The sequence below is a fragment of the Lethenteron reissneri genome, chromosome 67 (genome assembly GCF_015708825.2).
Source record: "Lethenteron reissneri isolate LAM-NWPU_2019-01 chromosome 67, ASM1570882v1, whole genome shotgun sequence".
Classification (NCBI taxonomy): Eukaryota; Metazoa; Chordata; class Hyperoartia; order Petromyzontiformes; family Petromyzontidae; genus Lethenteron; species Lethenteron reissneri.
The window spans coordinates 639,593-666,209 of NC_083845.1; the positions used below are offsets into that span (position 1 = coordinate 639,593).

The 26,617-nt window shown below is 53.3% G+C and overlaps 1 protein-coding gene and 1 pseudogene across 1 annotated transcript in view; one reads left to right on the forward strand and one right to left on the reverse strand.

Annotated features, from left to right (window-relative positions):
- LOC133360086 (nucleoporin NUP188-like) overlaps positions 1-2,381 on the reverse strand; it is a 44,272-nt gene extending 41,891 nt beyond the window's left edge. Inside the window, exon 1 of the mRNA XM_061578675.1 lies at positions 2,349-2,381. Coding sequence (XP_061434659.1) covers positions 2,349-2,381 — 33 coding nt within the window. The remainder of the gene's footprint in view (positions 1-2,348) is intronic.
- Positions 2,380-25,388, forward strand: LOC133360087 (potassium channel subfamily T member 1-like; annotated as a pseudogene).
- The last annotated feature ends 1,229 nt before the right edge of the window (positions 25,389-26,617 follow it).

Consider the following 26,617-nt stretch of genomic DNA (forward strand, 5'->3'; position numbering starts at 1 on the left):
TCACACTCCCTCACTCACACTCACACTCCCTCTCTCACACTCCCTCACTCACCATCACACTCCCTCACTCACCATCACACTCCCTAACTCACCATCACACTCCCTCACTCACCATCACACTCCCTCACTCACCATCACACTCCCTCTCTCACACTTCCTCTCTCTCACCATCACACTCCCTCACTCACCATCACACTCCCTAACTCACCATCACACTCCCTCACTCACCATCACACTCCCTCACTCACCATCACACTCCCTCTCTCACCATCACACTCCCTCTCTCACACTCCCTCACTCACCATCACACTCCCTCACTCACACTCCCTCACTCACCATCACACTCCCCTCACTCACCATCACACTCCCTCTCTCACACTCCCTCACTCACCATCACACTCCCTCACTCACACTCCCTCACTCACCATCACACTCCCTCACTCACCATCACACTCACTCACCATCACACCCCTCCCTCACTCACCATCACACCCCTCCCTCACTCACCATCACACTCCCTCTCTCACCATCACACTCCCTCACTCACCATCACACTCACTCACCATCACACTCCCTCACTCACCACACACTCCCTCACTCACCATCACACTCCCTCTCTCACCATCACACTCCCTCACTCACCATCACACTCACTCACCATCACACTCCCTCACTCACCCACACTCCCTCACTCACCATCACACTCCCTCACTCACACCTCCCTCACTCACCATCACACTCACTCACCATCACACCCCTCCCTCACTCACCACCACACTCCTCTCTCACCATCACACTCCCTCTCTCACACTCCCTCACTCACCATCACACTCCCTCACTCACCATCTCACTCCTCCCTCACCACCATCACACTCCCACTCACCATCACACCCCTCCCTCACTCACCATCACCCCCCCCCTCCCTCACTCACCATCACTCCCCTCCCTCACTCACCATCACACCCCTCCCTCTCTCACCATCACACTCCCTCACTCACCATCACACTCCCTCACTCACCATCACACTCACTCACCATCACACTCCCTCACTCACCATCACACTCCCTCTCTCACCATCACACCCCTCACTCACCCACACCACTCACCATCACACTCCCTCACTCACCATCACACTCCCTCACTCACCATCACACTCCCTCACTCACCATCACACTCCCTCTCTCACACTCCCTCCTCACCATCACACTCACTCACCATCACACTCCCTCACTCACCATCACACTCCCTCACTCACCATCACACTCCCTCACTCACCATCACACTCACTCACCATCACACTCCCCACTCACCATCACACTCCCACTCACCATCACACTCCCTCACTCACCATCACACTCCCTCTCTCACACTCCCTCACTCACACTCACACTCCTTCTCTCACACTCCCTCACTCACCATCACACTCCCTCACTCACACTCACACTCCCTCACTCACACTCCCTCACTCACCATCACACTCCCTCACTCACACTCCCTCACTCACACTCCCTCTCTCACACTCCCTCACTCACCATCACACTCCCTCACTCACACTCACACTCCCTCTCTCACCATCACACCCCTCACTCACACTCCCTCACTCACCATCACACTCCCTCTCACACTCCCTCACTCACACTCACACTCCCTCTCTCACCATCACACTCCCTCACTCACACTCACACTCCCTCACTCACCATCACACTCCCTCACTCACACTCACACTCCCTCACTCACACTCCCTCTCTCACCATCACACTCCCTCTCACACTCCCTCACTCACCATCACACTCCCTCTCTCACACTCCCTCACTCACCATCACACTCCCTCACTCACCATCACACTCCCTCTCTCACCATCACACTCCCTCCTCCACTCCCTCACTCACCATCACACTCCCTCTCTCACACTCCCTCACCATCACACTCCCTCACTCACCATCACACTCCCTCACTCACCCTCACACTCCCTCTCTCACACTCCCTCACTCACCATCACACTCCCTCTCTCACACTCCCTCACTCACCATCACACTCCCTCACTCACACTCCCTCTTTCCCCATCACACTCCCTCTCTCACACTCCCTCACTCACCATCACACTCCCTCACTCACACTCCCTCACTCACCATCACACTCCCTCACTCACACTCCCTCACTCACCATCACACTCCCTCACTCACCATCACACTCCCTCACTCACACTCCCTCTCTCACCATCACGCTCTGATCCCCAACCCCTGCCCAACTTACCCCTACCCATACAATCTCCCACCCCCCCATCCCCACCCCCCCCCCCCCCGTGCCGCAGGACTGCTTCGTGTGATCCTCTGCCGTCGGAGATGGACCCGCAAGGTTCGCCACGTCCTGCAGATCCCCATGTGGTACCAGCGCGTCCATCTACGTGGCAAGGCTCGGCCTCAGGGGACCAGGACCTGGCACGCGCCAAGTACGGGATGGCCACCCCCCACAACCCCTCCCCTCAACCCCCTCCCCCCAACCCCCATCCCCCAAACCCCAACACCCCTCCCCCCACCCCCCCAAAAATCTCCCCCCACCCCCCCAAAACATCTCCCCACCCCCCCAAACATCTCCCCCCCACCCCCCCAATCCCCTCCCCCCACCCCCAACCTCTCCCCCCTAACCCCTCCCCCCACCCCACCAACCCCTCCCCCCACCCCCTAACCCCCCCACCCCCCAAACCCCTTCCCACCCCCCAACCGCTCCCCCCCAACCCCTCCCCCCACCCCCCCAAACGCTCCCCCCAACCCCACCGCCGAGTGGTGCACCCCGCCCTCCCTCTCGCTGCACCGCTCGCTGTCACCCCCGGCCACGCAGAGCCAGAGACTCGCTGTGGGGCCCGCCTGGGTGGTTTCCATGGGTGGGTGTGTGGGTGGTGGGTGTGTGGTGTGGGGTGTGTGTGTGGGTGGGTGGCTGGGTGTGTGGCTGGGTGTGTGGGTGGATGGGTGTGTGTGTGGCTGGGTGTGTGGCTGGGGTGTGTGGCTGGGTATGTGTGTGGATGTGTGACTGGTGGGTGGGTGTGTGGGTGTGTGACTGGGGGTGGGTGTGGGTGGGTGGTGCTGGGGTGGGTGTGTTGGGTGTGTGGGGGGTTGCTGGGTGTGTGGGTGGGTGTGTGGGTGGGTGGGTGTGTGTGTGGCTAGGTGGGTGGGTGTGGGGTGGGTGTGTAGGTGGGTGTTGTGGGTGGGTGGGTGTGTGGGTGTGTGGCTGGGTGCGTGTGTGGCTGGGTGGTGGGTGTGGGGTGGGTGTGTGGGTGGGTGTGTGGGTAGAGTGGTGGGTGTGTGGGTGGCTGATGGGTGGGTGGGTTTGCAGGTGTGTGGCTGGGTGTGTGTGTGGCTAGGTGGGTGGCTGGGTGGGTGGCTGGGTGTGTGGCTGGATGGGTGGGTGGGTTTGCGGGTGTGTGGCTAGGTTGTGTGTGTGGCTGGGTGGGTGGCTGGGTGTGTGGTGTGTGGGTGGCTGGGTGTTTGGGTGGCTGGGTGTGTGGGTGTTGTGGGTGTGTGGGTGTGTGGATGTGTGGGTGGTGGTGGTGGCTGGATGGGTGGGTGGGTGTGTTGGGTGGGTGTGTGGGTGGGTGGGTGTGTGGGGTGGCTGGGGTGGGTGGCTGGACTGGGTGGGGTGTGGGGTGGGGTGTGTGGCGTGGGTGTTGGGGGGTTGGGTGTGTGGGTGGGTGGGTGTGTGGTGGGTGTGTGTGTGTGTGGCTGGGTGGGTGGCTGGATGGGGGGTGGGTGTTGCAGGTGTGTGGCTAGGTGTGTGTGTGGCTGGGTGGGTGGCTGGATGGGTGTGTGGCTGGGTGGGTGTGTGGTTGGGTGGGTGTGTGGCTAGGTGGGTGGGTGGCTGGGTGGGTGGGTGGGAATGCATTGTAGCAGAGAGTGAATTCACGTTCCTTCGCTCACGCCGATCTCGCATCGACAACAACGACATCGGGTGGCGTGAGTGCATCGTGTCTGTGTGTCTCTGCATGATTCTCCGTGTCTGTGTGTCTCTGTGTGTGTCTCCGTGTGTGTGTCTCTGCGTGTGTCTCCGTGTCTGTGTGTCTCTGAATGCGTCTCCGTGTCTGTGTCTCTGCAGGTGTCTCCGTGTCTGTGTCTCTGCATGATTCTCCGTGTCTGTGTGTCTCTGTGTGTGTCTCCGTGTGTGTGTCTCTGCGTGTGTCTCCGTGTCTGTGTGTCTCTGAATGCGTCTCCGTGTCTGTGTCTCTGCGGGTGTCTCCGTGTCTGTGTGTCTCTGCATGAGTCACCGTGTCTGTGTGTCTCTGCATGTGTCTGTGTGTCTCTGCATGTGTCTCTGCATGTGTCTCCGGGTCTGTGTGTCTCTGCGTGTGTCTCCGTGTCTGCGTGTCTCTGCATGAGTCTCCGTGTCTGTGTGTCTCTGCAAGTGTCTCTGTGTCTGTGTGTCTCTGCGTGTGTCTGTGTGTTTGTGTCTCTGCATGAGTCTCCGTGTCTGTGTGTCTCTGCAAGTGTCTCCGTGTCTGTGTGTCTCTGCGTGTGTCTGTGTGTCTGTGTGTCTCTGCAGGTGTCTCCGTGTCTGTGTGTCTCTGCAGGTGTCTCCGTGTCTGTGTGTCTCTGCGTGTGTCTCTGCGTGTGTCTCCGTGTCTGTGTGTCTCTGCGTATGTCTCCGTGTGTCTCTGCGTGTGTCTCGTTCTGTGTCTCTCGTGTGTCTCCGTGTCTGTGGTCCATCTCCACGTCTCCGTGTGTCTCCGTGCCGCTGCGTGGGACAATCACACGGGTTCGTCCTTCTTCTTCCTAGCGTTGTTCCCGCTGTGGCGCAGGGTCCGCTTTTCGGCATTGTCTTCTCCATTTGGCTCGGTCCAGGGCATCTTCAGGGGATGCGTTGACCGTCTTCATGTCTTCCTTTATTCGGTCCATCCATCGCTTCTTCGGACGTCCGCGTGGACGGCGGCCCTCTGGCTCAATACGCACGGCAGTCTTGGCCACTGATGACTCTTCACTTCGCATCACATGGCCGTACCACCGAAGCCTTGCCTCAAGCATCTTGTCCGCAATGGGGGGCCACACCAAGTCGCTTCCGAACGTCTTCGTTCCTGACACAATCCCATCGAGTGAGCCCGAGGCTCCATCTGAGCATCCTCATCTCTAGGTGTGGAGAGCTTGTTCGTTCCGTTATCTTTTAAAATCGTTCTCCCAAGTGCCAAAGTCGTCGTCATTCTGAACGGAATGGGCGTCCCACCGGCTGTGTTGTCCCACCGGCTGTGTTGTCCCACCGGCTGTGTTGTCCCACCGGCTGTGTTGTCCCACCTGCTGTGTTGTCCCGCGGCGGCTGCAGGATCGACAGCGCCCAGGTGTGCTTCGTGCTGACCAGCCGCAACGAGGATCGCATCGCCGCGGTGAGCACCGCCTCCCGGTAGGGGGGGGCAGGGTGGGAGCCGCTCGTGATCCGTGATGTCCGTCACGCGCGCGCGTGTGTGTGTAGCGGGTCAGTTTCGAACCGCGGTGTCTCCGAGTTGTTTTGCCGCTCGCTGTGTCCGGCATCGGCCGACCCTCTTGTGGAGTCTCCGCAGAGCCGCGTGACGCGAGTCGGGCCGGGGCAGAGCCCCTGTGTGAGGGGGGCAGCGGTGAGACGCAATGGACGCTCAGGTCGCAGCGTCTCAATGCCAGCCGCATCTTCAGATGCTTGGTGGGCGGTGGGGGGGTTGCAGGGAGAAAGGCAAAGGGGCCGTCCATAAATGACGTCACGCACCTAGGGGGGAGGGGCGTCAGACATTTGTGACGATGTGTGACGATGTGTGACGAGGGTGGGGGGGGTTTGAAAAATGTGACGTCGCATCAAATGCGCAACTTTAAATAAATATAGACAACACGTTCTACTTAATTAAATAGACATTTTAATACAAGTTTCTCCTACAACATCAGAGTGCAGCGCCACATTAAATACGCACTACAATGACAATAGTTTAAAGCGATTTGAAGCATGTTTTATTATTTTGGGGGGGGGGGGGGCAGAGCTTTGTGACGTCATATTTCAGGGGTTTGACTTTTTGTGACGCCGTGTGACGATGGGGGGGGGGTCAAAAATCGTCCAAAATCGAGTGACGTCATTTATGGACGGCCCCAAAAGCCACTGATGCAGATGAAAACAATCGGGGAGGGGGGGTCTTAAGTCTCGACCTGAACCAGGACGGCAGGGCCTCAACCACGCCGAGTTCAAGAGGAGGAGGAGGAGGTGGGGGATAATTCCAGACAGCAGGAGCAGAACGCGAGAGGGAGCGACCTCCTCCCGTGGAACGAATGAGGTTGACGTGAGCGGAGCTGCTCCGTGAGGTCCCTCCTAGTGGGTCGGCCAAACACCTTCGAGGTCACCGGAGCCTCCTTTAGGCGGAGGTGCAGGCTACTTTGCCTCCCGCCTTCACCCTGTACCGCGGTGTGCGTACATCAGGGGTGGTCTGGCCCTGCCAAGGCAACCGCAGGCGGGACTCGAAATTCAATAAATCTCGGAGCAAACCTCGAAAAATCAGTTGCGAGTAGCAACATCATCAATGCCAGCTAACATCGCTCGCCTCGCAAAGAGAAGCAGTTCCAGCCATCGCATTAGGGGCGAGTTAATTAAATGTTTGACCAAATATAACGGGCTAATTTTTAATTTGATCATTTTGTACGGCCCCGCGAATGATGGTCTAAATATCCAAATGGACCTTGGCAGAAAAAAGGTTCCCCACCCCCTGGCATTAAGAACCCTTACTCCTGCAGGACCAGCAAACCATCCTGCGGGCGTGGGCCGTGAAAGACTTTGCGCCGGGCTGGCCCACTCTACGTGCAGATCCTGAGACCCGAAAACAAGTTCCCGTCAAGTTCGCGGGTGCGTGCCTCGACAGTGGATGGTGTGTGCGCGTTGTGTGCGTGGGGCTTCATTCGCTCTGTACGTAGCCAACTGTGCTAAGCGGAGGTGCAGTGTTGAGTCTATGGGAAGTGTTGAGTCTATGTGCAGGGTTGAGTCTCTGGGCAGTGTTAAGTCTATGGGCAGTGTTTGAGTCTATGGGCAGTGTTGAGTCTATGGGTAGTGTTGAGTCTATGGGTAGTGTTGAGTCTATGGGTAGTGTTGAGTCTATGGGTAGTGTTGAGTCTATGGCAGTGTTGAGTCTATGGGCAGTGTTGAGTCTATGGGCAGTGTTGAGTCTATGGGCAGTGTTGATCTATGGATATGGGCAGTGTTGAGTCTATGGGCAGTGTGAGTCTATGGGCAGTGTTGAGTCTATGGGCAGTGTGTGAGTCTATGGGCAGTATGTACGTGTGTGTGTTGAATTTATTTGGCACTGTACGTAGCCAGACACATCCGATCTGCCCGGTCCGTGTGGGCTGCAACGAACTCCTCCGTCTGTGCGTGCGGGCAGACCACGTGGTGTGCGAGGAGGAGTTCAAGTACGCGCTGCTGGCGCTCAACTGCGTGTGCCCCGCCACGTCCACGCTCATGACGCTTGCTGCTGCACACGTCCCGCGGCCAGTGAGTGATCGCGAGCGCGCCGGCCGCGTGTTCGCACCCAAAAAAACAATCCCCAGTGCCGGGGGACGATCGCCCTGCGCATCGCTCACTGGGGGATTCACCCGGCGGTGACGGCGATGGTGGTGGCAGCGGGAGCATCACCCCCCCCCTCCCCACCATTCTGCGAAAAATAAACTCGGCAGACCCTCCTGTAAAGGAGTCTTGAGACTCGGCGAGGCTCGTCAGGGTGAGCAAGCGGTAATAGTAGTAGTTGGCGAAGAACGCTGCCTTCTTTGAAAAATCTCGTTACAATAAATAATGCACAATGGAGACGAGGCTTAAAATAAAGCTGTCTCTGGTGTGGATCAATCAGTTTCAAGGACAATGCATATATATTATCAGTGTTTTTCGTTTGAATTCTGACCACAAGCATTGTGGTTAATGCAGACATGATTCCTTGTAAAAAGTTTCCGTTTGGTGTTTTAACATCTTAACACCTGTTTTGTTGCCAGAAAAAAGAGGAAAAAACCTATTATCATATTTTGGTACTGGCAAAGGAGATCCCATGATGGGTAAAGCACAGTGCCGTGATCACGCGCTTGGTGCGCAACGCAGGCAGAACAAAGACCGAGGCGCTTGGGTAGCATCTAGAAGCATCCAGCAGCATCCCGGCGGCTCGTGTGGCGATGCTTCGCCTGGGCAGCCATACGACCGCTCCTTCCCACTCGCGCTGCGACGCAGTTCCTTTCGCTCGATCGCGTTACAGGCGACCACCGCACCTGCAAAGTAATTTGTTTCCTGACGATGTTCGCAAGCGGAGCCGTCGTAAGTCGAACCCTTATCTCCCATAGGGCTCAATGTTATAAGATGGGTACTCTTAAGGTTTTTCGGTAAAGTCACGTAGGTAAAAATAAAAATAAAAAATAAATAATAGAAGTAATAATATGAATAAATAATAAATCACGACGTTTCGGAGGCAACACAAGTCTCCGTCATCAGGAGGGACCGTCACAGCTAAATTTACTGCATCAAGTGAGGCAAAATTCCAAGAGACAAGCCCTTAAATACAAGTTAAGGGGGGAGGGGCTTATCTGAATGTAGTAACCAGGGAATGGAACGTGGAGGTGGTGGGCGGGGCTACAAGAGAAATTGGCGAACGTCGACCTGTGCAAGAGAACAATCGGTGTACCTCGACCTAAACCGGTGTTGGCTGAAAATCCAAATACAAAAAAGCAGTACTGTTAAACGCTGGGGATGTCAACACTCGGTAAAGTAGAAAAGTACCTGTCAAATAAGATGTGACAAATATGTATAGTTAAATCTTTACTACATGGTTAATAACATCTTTCCAATAATTACTCAGTTTGTACCCATCATCACGGTTGAAGTTATGTCTGTGTTTGTATATCTGGATGGCTTCGTGTACAAACCTTTGATGGTAGCCAGAAGGTTTGCAGAGTACCTTGGTATCAGAAAAGACACTATCATGAGAGCCCACAGCGTTGTAGCAATGATCGGCAACGGCGGAAGACTCAATTTTGCCATGTTTCAGATCTGACTTGTGCTCGCGGACACGATTGGAGACATGACGTTTCGTTTCCCCAATGTAACAAAGTTATAAGATGGGGTTCCGTTCCTGGAAACCCGTTACGTGCCGTTAGAAATACCAAAATTGACCACGAAATGAATGGAAGTCACCCTAACAAACATTTATCGCAACTTAACGTAACTTTTACAAACATTTTATTAAGTAAAAAACAAACACATTTGAAAATCCTCAAGTACTTTTCTGCACGTGCGTCACATTTCTTCTTCTCGGACGCAGTAGTGAAAGGCGACAATGTTTCAGAAGTTGAAGAAAATTTAGAAAGAAGTCAAAAGTGTCGAGAAAGAGACGCCGCTGCGTTCACTCTCGGCGCAGACGGTCGGGCTACACCGTAGACACGCATACGACGGAAGAGCAAAGCAGTACCATCAGGCGACGAGTCTGCAGCACGACATATCGCCTGTACACTACACTATACACTACACTACACTACTAAACACTACTACTATACACTACACTACTATATACTATACTACACTACTACTATACACTATACTATACACTACTACTGTACACTACACTACCTACACACAACACTATACACTACACCACGAGTCTGTGCGTGACACAGGCACACTCGTCGCCAATCGACTCGGCGTCGGTAGCAGTCTCGAGGCGGCCGTAGATGCGAGTTTTGGTCGTTGCTGTGGGGGGGGGTCTTACTGATGATATTGAAAGGTCGCAAGTCGAGGCGTCGTTAAGTCGAGGGTCACCAGTGTAATGGGTTCCGGAGACACTTGTAGAGGTAACTTCTTTATTACGATACAACACTCCAACAGTCCTGATACTCTGTTACAGCCTAGGGACACAGCCTAGGGACACAGCCTACTCTGGCTACGCTCTCGGGTCCTCCGGCTACAATTACCCCAGGGGAGGCTACCTGACCCGACCCAGCCAAGGTGCGGGTCTAGACTCTGGCTTCCTCGGAACTCGCCCTTACAAGGGCGCAGAGCCGGGAGTCCCAGAGTCCCACTGCTGGCCCGCACAGCGTCCCGGCCCTTTCAAGGACAAGCGGGGCGAGGGGGTCCAGGGTCCTAAGCTGGCTGGTCTTGGGTCTTGAGTTGCGACTGGTCCCGATCTGCAGGGGAGGTCCCCTTTGATGCCCCTTTGCCCATCGAGGGGTGGCGTTGCGTGGGATCGTAGATCCCCCGCAGCCCACCCCGTTGGTGGCGCCGAGGGGATTAGCTGTCTGGGGTCCCCATCGAGGGGTGGCGTTGTGTAGGATCGTAGATCCCCCGCAGCCCCCCCCCCCTTGGCGGTACGCGGCACCCTTGCAGATGGACCTCATATCCCACTGCCGGTAAGCGTGGCCCATCTACGGCACTACACCAGCATATCCGATTCGCATCCACGTTACGAAGAAATGTGTTCCCTAATACATTTGTCGCGTTGTACCCAATTTTTGCGTCATGAAAACAACACGAGGCGTTGTCGGAGAACAGACCGCAGTATATCGTGGGACATTTTTGCCATCATATCAAAGTATGAAAATAATAGTTTTTAACCCTTTTGAGCAACACAATGGGCGGTGTTGAGATGTTCAAACACCAAATAGACAACTTTTGCAAGGCATCAATTCTGCATTGATCACACACGGCACTTATGGTGAACATGTAAATAAACATGCTCTGATCATATAAGCATGTAATGGGACCTCCCTTGCCAGTATTTCTTTTTTTACCGATAAATTTCATTGTTTTTCTGTGTGTCTGTATGTGTTTTGGCCGAAACTTGCGAAGGATTTGGCTCACAAACCATGGGGTTGACGTTTTAAAAAAGTAGCCAGGCACCACGCCATAAGCCCCGTGCTGAGCCAGTGCTATTCCGATTTCGCATCCGTCACCTTCAAAGTAGTTTGATTAGCGATTTTGTGCTATTTCCGTTACTTATTGCGTGTTCGACCCTACCAACTCACACGCGTTCGGTGGGGGTCAGGGGGGAATTCTTTTTCGTGTAGACACTGCAAGGTGACACACAGATTGACAGCTCCCTTCAAACATTTAGTATCATGATTGTTTACTCATTACAAATTCCATTTTATAGGTTACATTTAATGACAGGGATTAACCAATGTTTATGAAGAATAGCCTTTTTCTGTAATCTTGATGCATAAGCAACCACGCAATATCACTGTACAAGGGCAAACCAATAGATATACTAAATTACGTCTTCATTCTATCATATTAACAATTGCCCACTCAGTAGGGGGGTTTGGGCAGTGACGTGATGTCAATTACGCTTGATTGGTGCGCATCTGCTCATAGTTAGAGTCAGGTGAGGTTCATTTTGTATTTGTTTACTTTCATTTATTTGCCGATCTTGCTCGCGGCAAATGTTTGCAACCAAAATGGCGGAACACCCTCGCAGTCGCTCCTAATTACTTATACTGGTAGGAACCTCCTGGTTACACCAGCCCACAGGGGATTATTGTGTCCGTCCGTCGTGCAGGGAGGGGCTGGGGTGGGGAGGGAGGGACTGGGTGGGGAGGGGGGGAGTGGGGCTGGGTGGGAGGGTGGGGCTAGGTGGGGTGGGGAGGCGCTAGGTGGGGTGGGGAGGGGCTGGGTGGGGAGGGGCTGGGTGGGGAGGGGAGGGTGGGGAGGGGCTGGGTGGGGAGGGTGGGGCTGGGTGGGGGGTGGGAGGGTTGGGGCTGGGTGGGGAGGGGCTGGGTGGGGAGGGGCTGGTCACCCCGTGGTACCTTATAAAACGTTTAACCTACTCACGCCGGCTTGTGCCCGCCCTCACAGTCGGGCATATTTGCGGAATACACCACGCCGCCGTTGACCCTGGCCATTGACCGAGCAACCCAACGTTCCTACCAGCTCCCTCCACAGGAATGTGTTTATACACGCGTGCATTTCCCCTCTCCCTAGCTTCTTTCGCTAAAGTCACGCACATACAAAACTATTATTTACAAACTTATTTAGTCTATATTAAAGTTCGAGTGTGCGTATGTACGTCCATGTGTGCGTGTGAGTCCATATATGGGTGTGCGTTGTGTCTGTGCGAGTCCGTGTGTGCGTGAATCAATGTGTCTGCAAGTCAATGTGTGTGTGTGACAGTCGCTGTGTTTGTTTGTGTATGTCCATGTGTGTGTGTGCGGTGTGTGTCAGTCGATGTGTGTGTGTAAGTCCATGTGTGTTTGTTAGTCGATATGTGTGTGTGTAAGTCCATATGTGTGTGCGTAGTTCCATGTGCGTTTGTAAGTCGATATGTGTGTGTGTGACTCTATGTATGTGTGTGTGTTTAAGTCCATGTGTGTGTGTAAGTCGATGTGTGTGTGCGTAAGTCCATGTGTGATTAGTCGATATGTGTGTGTGTAAGTCCGTATGTTTGTGTGTGTGTAGTTACATGTGTGTGTTATTCTACGTGTGTGTGTGTGCGTCGATATGTGAGTGTGTAAGTCGATGTGTGTGTGAGTCGATAAGTCAATGTGTCTGTGTGCGTCGATGTGTGTGTGCGTAAGTCGATGTGTGTGGGTCGATATATGTGTGTGAGTCGATATGTGTGTGTGAGTCGATGTGTGTGTGTGTACGTCCGTGTGTGTGTGTGGTGTGTGTGTATGTGTAAAGTAGTAACTCGGCGGGAGACGTCTTCACGGGTAGCACACTCCTTTTTATTGACACCAAACTGTTACATGGGTGACTAACACTCACCCAGCCCCTTGGGTGACTAACACCCACTCAGCCCCTTGGGTGACTAACACCCACTCAGCTCCACGGGTGACTAACACCCACTTAGCTACACGGGTGACTAACACCCACTCAGCTACACGGGTGACTAACACCCACTTAGCTACTCGGGTGACTAACACCCACTCAGCTACTCGGGTGACTAACACCCACTCAGCTACTCGGGTGACTAACACCCACTCAGCTATACTGACACGGGCTCTTACGCCCCGTAGCCTTCCGGAACACACCCGGCTGGGGTGTCCGTCTCGGCTCTGGGTACCACCGTCCCGACCCACGCGGGCGTCGGACTACGGGTTCCCCAGTCTCGGCTCCGAGCCACACAGGGCCCCGGTCCCGACAAGGACAGCGGGACTAGGGGTCTCGGGCCACTACCTCCTCCACTCCGTCTTCGGTCTTCAACTGGTTAACACTGACCACGAGTGCTCTCGCGCGTCTCCCTTTATACCCCTCCTGCGGACGTCGCAGAGAGCACCCATCTTATTGACCAATCACTGCGCGCGCTGGCTACGATCCTCTTTTCCCCGATTGTATCAGCGCGCCTCACCACCGGCGTGCGCGTTCATACCACGCCCACATCGCGTGCCCAACCCCGCGCCCCGTGATCCATCACTGTCGGCGCACGTCAACACCACCACTACATATGCAACTAATATTTAACAATTAAGTTAGTAATTTTTACAATAATAATGTGTGTATCTAAGTCCATGTGTGTGTGTGAGTCGATGTGCGTGTCTGCGTCGATGTGTGTGTGTAAGTCGATGTGTGTCGGAGTCGATGTATGTGTGTGAGTAAATGTGTGTGTGTATGAGAGTCGATGTGTCTGTGTGTGGGTCGATGTGTGTGTGTGTACGTTGTCGTCCGGTTAACCTGTACCCCGCTGACCTAACCCCCGTCCCACCTTGCCTCGCCCCCACCCCCGTCCTTATCCCCCCCCCCCCCAGAGAGGGGCGACAGTCCCACGACCCCTGGCAGCGGATGTACGGGCGGTGCTCAGGGAACGAGATCTACCACATCCAGCTGTCGGACAGCAAGTTCCTGCGCGAGTACGAGGGAAAGAGCTTCACGTACGCCGCCTTCCACGCGCACAAGAAGTATGCAGGCGTTTCGTTTTCTTTCTCTATCTCTCACGGTGGTGAGATGTTAACTACTTCACCTGGTATACAGGAGGTCGTGGGTTCAATCCCCACTCTGACGCCTGTTGTATATTTGGAGTTGAGTGTCTCTCTATCTCTCTCTCAAAATCATCACAGTGATGAGGAGATGTTAACTATATTGCCTGGTTTGAAGGAGGTGATGCGTTCGATACCGACCCTGACGATGCCTGCTGTTGTAATAATGAACGTGCACGTAAGAAATCCAGGATTAGTTTCCCACCTGGGCGACACTGAAAGGGCCCAGATCCTCTCCCCGTCAAGTGGCGAGATGTTAACTCCCTCGCCTGGTACGCAGGAGGTCGTGAATTCGATCCTGACCCTGCCGCGCCTACTGCTTTATATTTTTAGTTTGCACTGTCTAATTTTCACTGTTGTCGCATGGATTTTTTTCTAATTTCACCTCCATGAGATGTATATGGCGCCTTTGCCAAGGCGCTTTACAGCAATTATAAAGTTGTACATTGCATGACAATAATTTGAAATGAAGAATTGGTGTATTGTGAGTGTTGGTGTAGTTTTGATGCAGTAAAACAAAAGGGATTGATAAGGAGGGGTTGGGATAGGCCTGGGCGTAGTTTGAGGGGGGTGGGGCGACAGCAAACTGGGCCCTCCAGTTTTTTGCCCTCCACGTTTAGAATCCACGTGCTGTAAATTACCACGTGGTGACGATGACGACAAGCCACTTCCGTCGAGCTGTCATTTGTGATCGCCAGGTCGCTTGTGAAAAAGAGCTACGCAGCTCAGTCGAGGCCTTAGCTGGTTAAAGAGAAAGAGTGTCACAGTTTTCATTGCTTTCCTAACTGCGATGACATCGGACTGCAACGGAATCGCCGATCGTCTAGACCAGCGGTCTTCACTACATTTTCAGAGGCCGGGGGTCACTGTCGCCGATAAGACATCTTCAGTCGTGAGATGTGAAGAGGGCTGCCACACCATCCCAAACTATTGGGGATTTGACAGCAGCATGATAACGGTGATGATGATGGGGGCTATTCTCACTCTGTTGTGTATTGTCACGGGGGGACCGCACGCCAGGGGCCGCACTAAAGGCCACCAGGGACCGCCGGTTGCCCGCTGCGGGCCTCGCAATGAAGAATGCTGCCCGAGATAGTTGCCAATCACGAGAGGCAGGCGGTTGCTCGCATATCACGCGGCGCAACGGTGACCCAGTGGGACTCACTCGATCGGCGGTGCGCTTAGCCATCTCAGTCGGCGCAGTCACTCGCCGGAATCCTAATCCCGATTCCGCGCTCGAACCTCGACTCTGCAGGTTGAGTCCATACAAGCCGGTGGTGTCCACTCAAAATCAGATCGACTGCCCTCAACAGAAGCGATGTCGTAGACACCTCGATTGGTGCTTCGCAAGACCGGCGCCATACGGCCAACGCGGGGGGGGGGGGGGGGGGGTTTGTTGTTTGCCGAGGTCGGGAGTCAAACCGTGGTCACCGGGGGGGTTACCGGTGGGAGGTGCGTGGCCACCACCTCCCCGCGGATTTTAGATCAAGTCAAATATTCGCTGGCATGGTTTATTCCCTCTGTGTGACGTGTGGCCTGGCTGCCGAGAGCCGATTAACAGAAATCTCGGATTAGTTTCCCACTCCGGTGACACTGAAAGAGGCCAGCTCCTCTCCCCCCCTGCCCCACCCCCCTCCGTAATAAACTCTTGGCGAACGTGGCGTATACCAGGTCTCACGGTGGCTAGGAGATGTTTACTCCATCGCCTGGTGTACAGGAGGTCGGTGGGGTCGATCCCAACCCTAACGCCTGCTACATACTTGGAGTTTGGGTGTCTCTCTCTCTGTGGTCGCGTGGATTTTCCTCCGGGTCCTCCGGGTTTCCCCCTCCACATTTATAATCAACGTCACTACGCGTTTAGAGTGATTTGGCGACTGCTATGAATTTCCACGTGATGATGATGATAAGCCGCCAACGTTGCTGAGCTCTCGTTAATGGCCAGGTCGCTTCTGAAAAAGAGCTACATGGCTCAGTGGGCGCCTTACTTGGTAAACTGATTCTTCCACCTAGCTGATCACTGTTACAACACTGTGGGCTCTCATGATATTGTCTTTTCCGAGACCAAGGTGCTCTGCAAACCTTCTGGCTACCATCAAAGGTTTGTGCATGAAGCCATCCAAATATACAAACATAGACATAACTTCAACCGTGACGATGGGTACAAATTGAGCAATCATTGGAAATATGTTATTAACCATCTTATTTGACAGGTACTAGTCTATTTTACCGAGTTGTTGACATCCACCGCGTTTAACAGTGCTGCTATTGTTTGGTTTTGGAAGCCAACATCGGCCGTAATCCCTGTGGAGGTGCTTCACTTGGACCTCCCCTTCTAGCCCCGCCCCCCCACCCTCCCAGTCCCTGACTGCCACATTTAGATAAGCTCCTCCCCCCTCCCCTTAACCAGTATATAAGATCTTGTCTCTTGGATTTCTCTTTACTTGAAACAGTAATTTAGCTGTGATGGTTCCACCTGAAGACGGAGACTTGTGTTGCCTCCGAAACGTCGTGATTTAATTTAGTTGTTTTTCATTTATTACTATTATTATTTTTTACCTACGTGACTTTACCGAAAAAACCTAAGAGTATGAATCCTTGCAGTCACGAAAGCTTCAAATCTAAAATAAAAATAGTTTTTGTAGTTTAGAGTGCGCTGATTGCGACGATTGTTCACGCTCACGCTCATTGACTTTCGTCAAAGGCTTTTCACCGTTCGCTCCGTCCGTCCGTCTGTGTGTACGTCTGGAACGGGTTGGTGGGTGTGTGGGAGGAAGGGGTGGTCACGATAGCTCTGGTGAAGTCCATCCGATCTGAGATGAAACTCTGGTGGCAAGTTTGCGTCGCTAGCGAGGACCCATCCTAAGAGGAACCCGGACACGTTCATCGTGGGGGGGGGGTCACTTTCGCAGAGATGGTCGGACCTGTACGCTGCTCTCGTGCAAAGTTGAACGATTCTGGCTCATCGCCTGATGAAGCTGGTTGTAATCTCTAGCGACGCATCACGCTTCGAATTGCAAACGTTGCCGAGGGTTTGTAAATGTTGCCGGGTTATTACTCTCCCAATGCACCGCTTAGTGCTGTAGTATCAACTAAACGGCGCGTTTTGTTTACTTGACAAATCTTACTGCGGTTGGCCGTGTCGGGCGGTGGCGGGCGGCGGGGTTGACAATGCATTCATCCACACGCGATCCAACCCAACAAACAAAAAGACCTTCATCATGTCGTGCTGGCGGTGGCTGTGGTGGCGGTAGATATGGCGTGTGCCTGATCGGCGTGCGGCGCGACGGGGGCTCCACGCGTCTCAACCCGGGCCAGCGCCACCTGCTCTCCGCCGCCGACATCTGCTTCTACATCAGCATCACCAAGGAGGAGAACTCGGCGCTCTTCGTCCGGCATGCCGGCGGCGGCGGCAGCGGCGCCAACAAGGCGGGGGGCTCTGGCCCCGTGGGCAACGCGCCCAACGGGCACCTATCCGGGCACCCGTTGGGGCACCCGCCCGGGCCACCCCGTGAGAGTGACGGCAGGGAGTTTGCTGCCACGATCGGTGAGGCGACGCTATTGGGATCGTCGGTGGGGGACGGTGGTTGTTGGATGGCGGTGGGGGGGTCTGAGTGGGGTGGGGGGGACAGTTGTCTAAACGTGGACACTTGAACAAACTAGTCGAGAGTTGAGAAATGTGGTTTGTTAATTGTTGTTGTTTTTTGCGATCACAATCGCTTTACCCAGGAAAGCCTCACCGAGTCTCAAGACTCTTTGGTCAGGAGGGTGCTGCTCACGTGTTTCGCAGTAGGGAGGGCGGAGGCGACGATGTTGCCACTGCTGCTGCTGGGTGTAATAATAAGGGGCGCAACGGTGGCTAGGAGATGTTAACTACCTCGCCCGGTATACAGGAGGTCGTGGGTTCGATCCCGACCCTCACGCCCGCTGCTGCTGTATATATGGAGTTTGCGTGCCTCTCTCCCCTTGGTCACGTAGATTTTTTTCTGGGTCCTCCAGTTTGTTACTCTAAACATGCGTTTAGAGTATTTGGCTGCAATGCATTTCCAGAAGATGAGCCACTTCGTTGAGCTATCATTTGTGGCCATGATCATTTTTGGTCAGAGATATAGAGCGCAGTGGGTATTACCTGGTTAAACCAATTTTGTTTATATTTCTAGTTAGTTTTATTAACACGTCCGGGCACAAAAGTGTTTCATAATGCGCATTCGTGTGCGCGCGTGTGATACTTACCACGTTGGTTTTTTTTGGTGGTGGTGGTGGTGTCATCATCTGCCGGCCGCGCTCCGACCGTGCGCCTCGCCCAGGCTCCGTGTCGCTGGACCTGCGGACCCTCATGGAGCGCCGCTGCTCGTCCTCGTCGGCCGGCCACGCCGTGGGGCCGTGTGGCCCCGGGGGGGCCGCCGGGCCCGGCGGCGGCGGCGGCATCTGGATGTCCATGTCGGAGGGTCGCCGCTGCTCCATCGCCCCGGTGCTCGAACTGCCCGACCCCAACGGAGCTGAGCTGCCCTCTGACCTCCTGGAGGACGACGAGGAGGACGACGACGCGATGACCTGCGATGACGAGGACTCTCCGGGCACTGCGTGAGATGTCGCACGTCGTCGTCGTCATCGTCATCGTTGTCATCATCATCATCGTTTCCACGACCTCCTGTATAGTTAATATCCAGCCACCGTGGCGTCTTCATGAGGATCAATGAACTATATAACCAGTTTTAATGAGGACCAGTTAATTCAATAACTAGTATTAATTATATTCTTGGTTCTTTCGGAAAAGTCACGTAGAAGGGAAATAATAAAATAATACAAATATAAAACAATTTTATTGTTTCGATTTAAAGCTTTCGTGACTGCAGGGATTCATCTTCTTGGTTCTTTCGGTAAAGTCACGTAGAAGGGAAGTAATAAAATAATAAAAATAAAACATAATAAAACAATTCTCACGACGTTTCGGCCACAACGCAAGCAGCCGTCCTCAGGTGAAAACCAGGTCCGTCGAGGCGACAGAGTCTGAATGAAACAGCACACGGGCTTGGAGCATATATATAAGCTGGGCGCATTGACAAAGGAATTTGCATATCAACAGGAATTTAGCATATTTATGGGAAATGCAGGAATGTAATTAGTACTGCATATGCATGTGCATTATGCAGGATTAACAGCATCAAAGGGAGCTGCAGTTACTGCTGCTGCAGTAGTTGCTGCTGCTGCTGCAGTTTCTGCTGCTGCTGCAGTTGCTGCTGCTGCTGCAGTTGCTGCTGCTGCTGCACTTGCTGCTGCTGCCTTGCTGCACTTGCTGCTGCTGCTGCAGTTGCTGCTGCTGCTGCACTTGCTGCTGCTGCTGCAGTTGCTGCCTTATCCATTTTAATATAACACTATGTATTATTCTACCCACCCTAATGTGTATCATACTGCTATATGTTTACTGTACAATTACGACACCATACATTACTCTGCACACTGCACGATGCCAGTGAGTGGAACGGTGACTTTCAGACCGCGTTCCATTCACTGGCATGGTGCAGTGTGCAGAGTAATGTATGGTGTCGTAATTGTACAGTAAACATATAGCAGTATGATACACATTAGGGTGGGTAGAATAATACATAGTGTTATATTAAAATGGATAAGGCAGCAACTGCAGCAGCAGCAGCAAGTGCAGCAGCAGCAGCAACTGCAGCAGCAGCAGCAAGTGCAGCAGCAGCAGCAAGTGCAGCAGCAGCAGCAACTGCAGCAGCAGCAGCAACTGCAGCAGCAGCAGAAACTGCAGCAGCAGCAGCAACTACTGCAGCAGCAGTAACTGCAGCTCCCTTTGATGCTGTTAATCCTGCATAATGCACATGCATATGCAGTACTAATCACATTCCTGCATTTGCCACAAATATGCTAAATTCCTTTTGATATGCAAATTCATTTGTCAATGCGCCCAGCTTATATATATGCTCCAAGCTCGTGTGCTGTTTCATTCAGACTCTGTCGCCTCGACGGACCTGGTTTTCACCTGAGGACGGCTGCTTGCGTTGTGGCCGAAACGTCGTGAGAATTGTTTTATTATGTTTTATTTTTATTATTTTATTACTTCCCTTCTACGTGACTTTACCGAAAGAACCAAGAAGATGAATTTTATTGTTATTTTATTAGTCACGAAATCTTTAAATCAAATATTAGTATTAATTAGTCTTGATTGAAAGCTTTCGTGACTGCAGGAATTCATATTCTTCGTTCTTTGGGTAAAGTCACGTAGAAGGGAAATAATAAAATAATAAAAATAAAACCGAGCTGTCGGAAAGACAGCTCGGTTTCTTCACCTGAGGACGGCTGCTTGCGTTGTTGCCAAAACGTCGTGAGAATTTTATTTTATTATTTGTATTTTTATAATTTTATTATTTCCCTTATACGTAACTTGACCGAAAGAACCAAGAATATCATCATCGTTGTCATCATTGTTATCGTCGTCGTTGTCATCATCGTCATCGTTGTCATCAACATCATCGATGTCATCGTCATTGAGGCATGGAGGCGGCCACCCTGGCCCCCCTCCATGTCTCCGTCCACACTTGACCGCGTCGCTTGGTGCGGGAGGCTGAACGGGTGGCACGGGCGGTCCGCGTTTTCCGAAGCAAGCCGAGTTGATTGTTTGCTCGAGCCAGGACGGGGTACTCCAGAGGCCGGGTAATGGTTCTCGTGTCCGTGAGTGTGACCCGGCTTTCGGAAATGAGAGGAGCAAAAAAACGGGGAAGATATAGAACGGCGATGGAGGAAGCTTCAATCGGCGTGAAAAATATAACAACGGCTGCGTCTCTCTGTCTGTCGCTCTCGAAAACCGAAATTATCGCACCAACACGAATCAACGAGAAATGATGAATCCCCTGTTACAGAGGTCGGCTGGGGGCAGCTTGTGTTTTCGGACCGATTCTCGATGCGATTACAACCAAGTTACGGGAACACTGCACGGATATCGGGCGATTGCACTGCTAATACGCAAGCGGGTGAGGATACGCGATGAAAATGCAATTCGATTGCGCATTTTCGCCGCTGCCGCTCGCCGTGGCCCGGGAGAGCCGACTCCAATCGCTCGCCGGAGCGCGTTCGCGGCTCGCTGCGGAGTCCAAGTTAGCCATTGCGGGCTCTGAATCTCTGCGTGGTCTTGGGCCAATGCACCCGGCGTGCCCGACTGATCTGCCACACGACGACGAGGGGTTCCTATTCTGACTTAAAACTTTCGTGACTGCAGGAATTCGTATTGTTGGTTCTTTTGGTAAAGTCACGGACATCAACGTGACTTTACCGAAAGAGCCAAGACTATGGGTTCCTCCTCTCGCACGCTCTTCAGAGCAGGACCTTACGACTCCTCTCACAGCCTCGCCTCCTGCCCTCGACGCTGGGTGGGGTGTCGCGCCTTCTCAAGCGTTGCCCCGAATATCTGCAATGCCTTGGGGGCGGTGACCCGGCACGCTAGGAGCTCCGCTGTGTTTAGGAAGGGGAGTGCACGGGCCACCGTTTTCTCATGGCTTTTACTTTAGCATTATTTTCTTGTCTTTGCATTTTATTTCATTGTACGATGTTTTGACACCACCCCCCTCCCCTTCAGTGGAGGTGATATTAGGTACAAAAAATAAATACGGTTATGGTTCGTGGTATCAATTCCAAGCGGCCGCCCTGGTTAGTACTGCGGTGTGTGCGCGTCAACCGTGAAAACGTCGCCACCACCACGACCACGACCGCGCGCCCGTCCGCTTCGCTCACAGCGGACGTGAAAGATCCCCGTGCCACCCGACGTTCAGGGTTCACGTTTGTGAATCCCAATTTTCTCAGTTGGGATTTCATACTCAGCAGCGGCAGCAGCAGCCGTCACAATCGTCGCCCCCTGCCGGCGGACGAACGTCCCAGGGTCCACTCTTGTCAGCGTCTCACGACGTCTCACTATGTATGTCGCTGTGCATGTGCGTATGTTGAATTTCTTCCGCACCGTACATAGCCAACCGTGCTAATCGAAGGTGCAGTGTTGAGTCTATGGGTAGTGTTCGTCTCTGGGCAGTATGTAGATATGTTGAATTTTTTTCGCACCGTACGTAGCCAACCGTGCTAATCGGAGTTATGTGGGGGAAGGACAACAAACGGAGCACAAAAAGCAGTTCTAAAGAATTGCGTTTTCAATCTTAAAAAAATATTTGTACAAAATACATCAACTCGAACGTCAACTCCACTGACCACTGCGCTGCCGTTTACCCGACACGCAACCCAGCCCTGAGCCGCTCGTTCACGCTGCGATCCGATCCCCCCGCCACCCACCCAACCCCGTAGGTGGATCAAGGGTTACCCCATGAGCTTTCCCCTACATCGACAGCTTCCCCACCCTGTGCCACCTCCTGCTGGGCAAGGTTGCCGCCCTGCTGCCTGCGTCTCGACCAGGGTTGCGGCTGGCCCCCTCCTCCTTCCTCCCCACATGCCCCCCCCCCTTCACTCGCGCTTTCTACTCACCTTACGACCCACCCTCCCTTCGTTCCCTCCCCCGCCTCCCTCCTCCCCGCCCTTCCTCCAATACCGCCCTCTTCTCTCCCTCCCTCCCCCCATTACCTCTCTCTTTTCCTGCCTCTTCCCCCTCCCCTCTCCCTCCCACTCTCCCCCCGTCCCCTGAGCGTGCTGACACGAGGGTGGGTGAGGACATTTATAAACCGCGCAACTTTCACAACTTAGGTATCACGCGTGGGCTCTTCGTAAACGCTTCTGTCTTGCATTCTTACTTGAACTTCGTTTTTTGGAACTGTCTGTGACAGAGTCTCGCACATCGCGCAGCGGCGGTTGAGTTGGTGGGCGAATTAGATGAGTGGGTGGATGAGTAGGTGGGTGGGTGAGTAGGTGAGTGGGTGGGTGAGTAGGTGGGTAAGTAGGTGAGTGGGTGAGTAGGTGAGTGGGTGGGCGAGTAGGTGAGTGGGTGGGTGAGTAGGTGATTGGGTGGGTGAGTAGGTGAGTGGGTGGGTGAGGTGAGTGGGTGGGTGAGTAGGTGAGTGGGTGGGTGAGTAGGTGAGTGGGTGGGTGAGTAGGTGGGTGAGTAGGTGAGTGGGTGGGTGAGTAGGTGAGTGAGTGGGTGAGAAGGTGAGTGGGTGGGTGAGTAGGTGAGTGGGTGAGTAGGTGAGTGGGTGGATGAGTGGGTGAGTGGGTGGGTGAGTGGGTGGGTGAGTAGGTGAGTGGGTGGATGAGTAGGTGAGTGGGTGAGTAGGTCAGTGAGTGGGTGAGTAGGTGGGTGAGTGGATGAGTAGCTGAGTGGGTGGGTGAGTAGGTGAGTGGGTGGGTGAGTAAAGTGGCCCCTTGGGATAGAGTCATCATTAGGGGAAAGAATGATGATCCAATCTCCGACCTCCAGGAGCAGGTTTGCAAATTTGCTGAGCATTTCTGAGGAATTGGGGGAGGGGAAATCCCTCAGTCTGGAAAACATCATGGGGCAAAGTGGGGATGACCCTGCTGAAGCTGCCGTGCCTCAAATATTGGAAGAAGTAGTCACTCCCTGTGATTTTCCTGGCTGAGGTGCCATGTTTTGAGGAAGTACTTAAGACCAGGGGTCGCCAACCCCCGGCCACGGACCGGTAGCGGTCCGTGGCCTGTTAGGAACCGGGCCGCACAGCAGGAAGTGAGCGGTGAGTCCGCGCATTATTTTATTCACCACTTCCATTTGCGCCTCTTTCCCGCACTGCGCACTTGTCTCAGTCACAGTGTTGGTAAGTCCACAAGCTAGCCCCTGGCCAAAATGAGTGAAAAACAAACACAAGCTGCTAACCCCTAGTAGCCAAAATGAGTAAAAAACAAACGTCGCTGGAGAGCTTCTTGAAAAGGGGGAAAGACCCAATGATGACCCCCCCTCCATCCCGGTCCGTGACAAAATTGTCTTCTACGAAACCGGTCCCTGGTGCCAAAAAGGTTGGGGACCGTTGCTCAAGGCGATCCAGAGTCTGAGACCAGGAAAGGCACCGGGCAGAGATAATCTCCCAAGCGAAATGCTGCGGGTGGCGTTCGTGCACAGACTGCCCTAAAATACATCATAATAAGTCTGGACCCCTGGATGGGTCCACAGGATTGGAAGGATGCCCTGGTGGTCCCCCTCTTTAGAAGGGGGGCCGCACAGACTGTAACACACATACACACGTGTGTATGTGTGTGTGTGTCTATGAATTCGGGGAGTGGTAGCGTAGCGGTTAGCGCTCTGTGCTACGAACTTGGCGACTCGGGTTCGATTCCCACTCACGGCCAACACCGCTTATCTGATCCGGTCCTGGGCATCCCCCAGGTCGACCTGCTACAATGTATAAACATCGCCACTGGGAAGACAAAGGCGGCCGGGCGTGGGTGCTGGACACCCACCTCCGCGTGTGATGTGCCGACCTTCATTGGTGCTCGCTGACAGCACTTGCCCCAACAGTCTGTTCACGGCTATGCGCACAGCCTGTCACCCCAATCATTTGTTCAACTGGCCGCCAGTGCGGGTGATGAGGATGGCCGGTGTGCAATTCGGCTGCGTTTCCTCTTTTTTTGTCACACGATCAGACCGCGGCTCACGCCGAGGTCGAGCCGAGATGATGAAGTGGCCACTCATTGCACCCACAAACAATTTACCGCAACTGCCTCGCTGATCTCGTCAAGGAGCTGTGAACCCATCACCACGCGAACTCCGGCGATGCTCGCAGCTTTTTGGCTATCGAACGAAGACAGCGGCGCTTCGGGATGCGCTTCTGCGGCCGTCTGGAACGCCTCTTAGGAGGCCGCTGAGAGCTGTGGCACTTTAAATCAGCATTTAGATTGACGAAACTCATTTCCTTAAAGCCGCTTCTTGTTATGTGTTCGTTTGTTCGTCCTTTCCCCGCACCTTCCGATTAGCGCGGCCGGCTACGTACGGCGCGAAAGAAGTTCAACGTACATACGTACATACAAAACGTGCAGTTATACAAAAAAAACTACTCGTGGCAGGCTCGTGTCGAGTGAACTTCAGTCAAAGAACATTGAAGCGAATCTCTCTACTCGTATTCAAAGCACGACAGTGGTTAGTGCAACCGCACTACGAACCCGGGAGACCCGAGTTCGATTCCCTGGCCAGGGCTAATATCGGTGGTGATCATGTCAGCCGGTCCCTGGCCTCCTCTCGGTGAACTCATCCCGAACCGAGTTACATTCTGCGAAAAAAGTTCAGTGCACGTACGCCGCGGGGCGGGGGGTGGTGTAGCGATGACGTTCATCCGTAGCATTTCTGTCACGCTGACCTTTTCCGCGTTGCTTTCTGTGTTGCTCTCTGTGCACGGGCGTCAGGCGTGCGAACACAACAGCCACGAAGATGCTCAGGCCTACAACTTCAAGAACAAACTGATCATCGTGTCGGCGGAGACCGCCGGTAACGGCCTCTACAACTTCATCGTGCCTCTCCGGGCCTACTACAGGCCACGCCGCGAGCTCAACCCGATCATCCTCCTGCTCGACAACCCGTGAGCATCGCTGGACGTTTCGCTGATCAAAAAAAAATCCTTCGTAAATGCGGTGGCTAAGAGATGTTAACTACATCGCCGGGTATGCAGGAGGTCGTGGGTTCGATCCCGACCCTGATGCCTGCTGCTGTATATTTGGAATTTGCGTGTATCTCTCTCCCTGTGGTCGCGTGGATTTTTAAATCCTTTATATTAAGTTCGCATGCTTGCTTGCTTGCTTGCGTGCTTGCGTGCTTGCTTGCTTACGACCGTGCAAATCTTTCGGTCGTTTTTTAACCCACTTCCCATGATCCAATCGAGCTGACATTTTCCACACAGACTCGTTGTGCCAGACAATTAATGTTCGTGAAAAAAAATTCCCAAAATTTTACACTTTTTAGGCAAAAAAAATTTATTTTACATATATTCAAATAGAACTCATTCTTGGCTTTGGTTGAACGTCACAGTATAAGAGCCCAGAGCGTAACCCCTCCACAGGCCGTGGCGGAGTAGCGCAGTTGGTAGCGCCCTCGCTTCTCATGCCAAAGGTCGCGGGATCGATCCCCGCGTCCTCCACAGGCGAATATATTTTTAAATCCTTTATATTAAGTTCGCTGCCACGCATATAAAGGATTTATAGTGAAAAACTTTGTTTTTACGGGTTATACTTATTTCTCATTATCCTCCGGTTTTTCCCTCCACATTTAGAATCAACATCACGTGTTCAGAGTATTTAGCTGCTATAAATTTCCACGTGATAATCCCCTTCGTTGAGCTATCATTTGTGGCCAGGTCGCTTCTGAAAAAGAGCTGTGTAGCTTAGTGGGCCATACCTGGTGCGATAAAAAGTTTAGATTAGTTTGTAATCGTCATCATCACCATCATCGTCGTCAGTTGGCTGAGGTTGAAACCGTGTTGCTGCTGCTGTCACATTTTTGGTGTAGCATCGAGAGGAGCTCACAAATCCTTGAAAGATCTGGACAAAGTCCCATCGGTGAGCTCCTCCGGCAGGCACTGCGTTGGCTGGGTCATGTAGCCCGCATGTCCAGCCACCGCATGCCTAAACAGCTTTTGTTCAGCCAGATTGAGAATAGAGCTTGATGATACCGCACTCGCTGATTCGCTCCGGTCACTCGCTCGCTCACTGGCAGTCAGTTGCATCCTTATCACTCTTCTGTCGATACTACCGTGGTTCGCGGGATTCCTCACCAGCTGTGTTGAGGGCTCGTTCTAGCAGACACCGGCTGCTTTGTC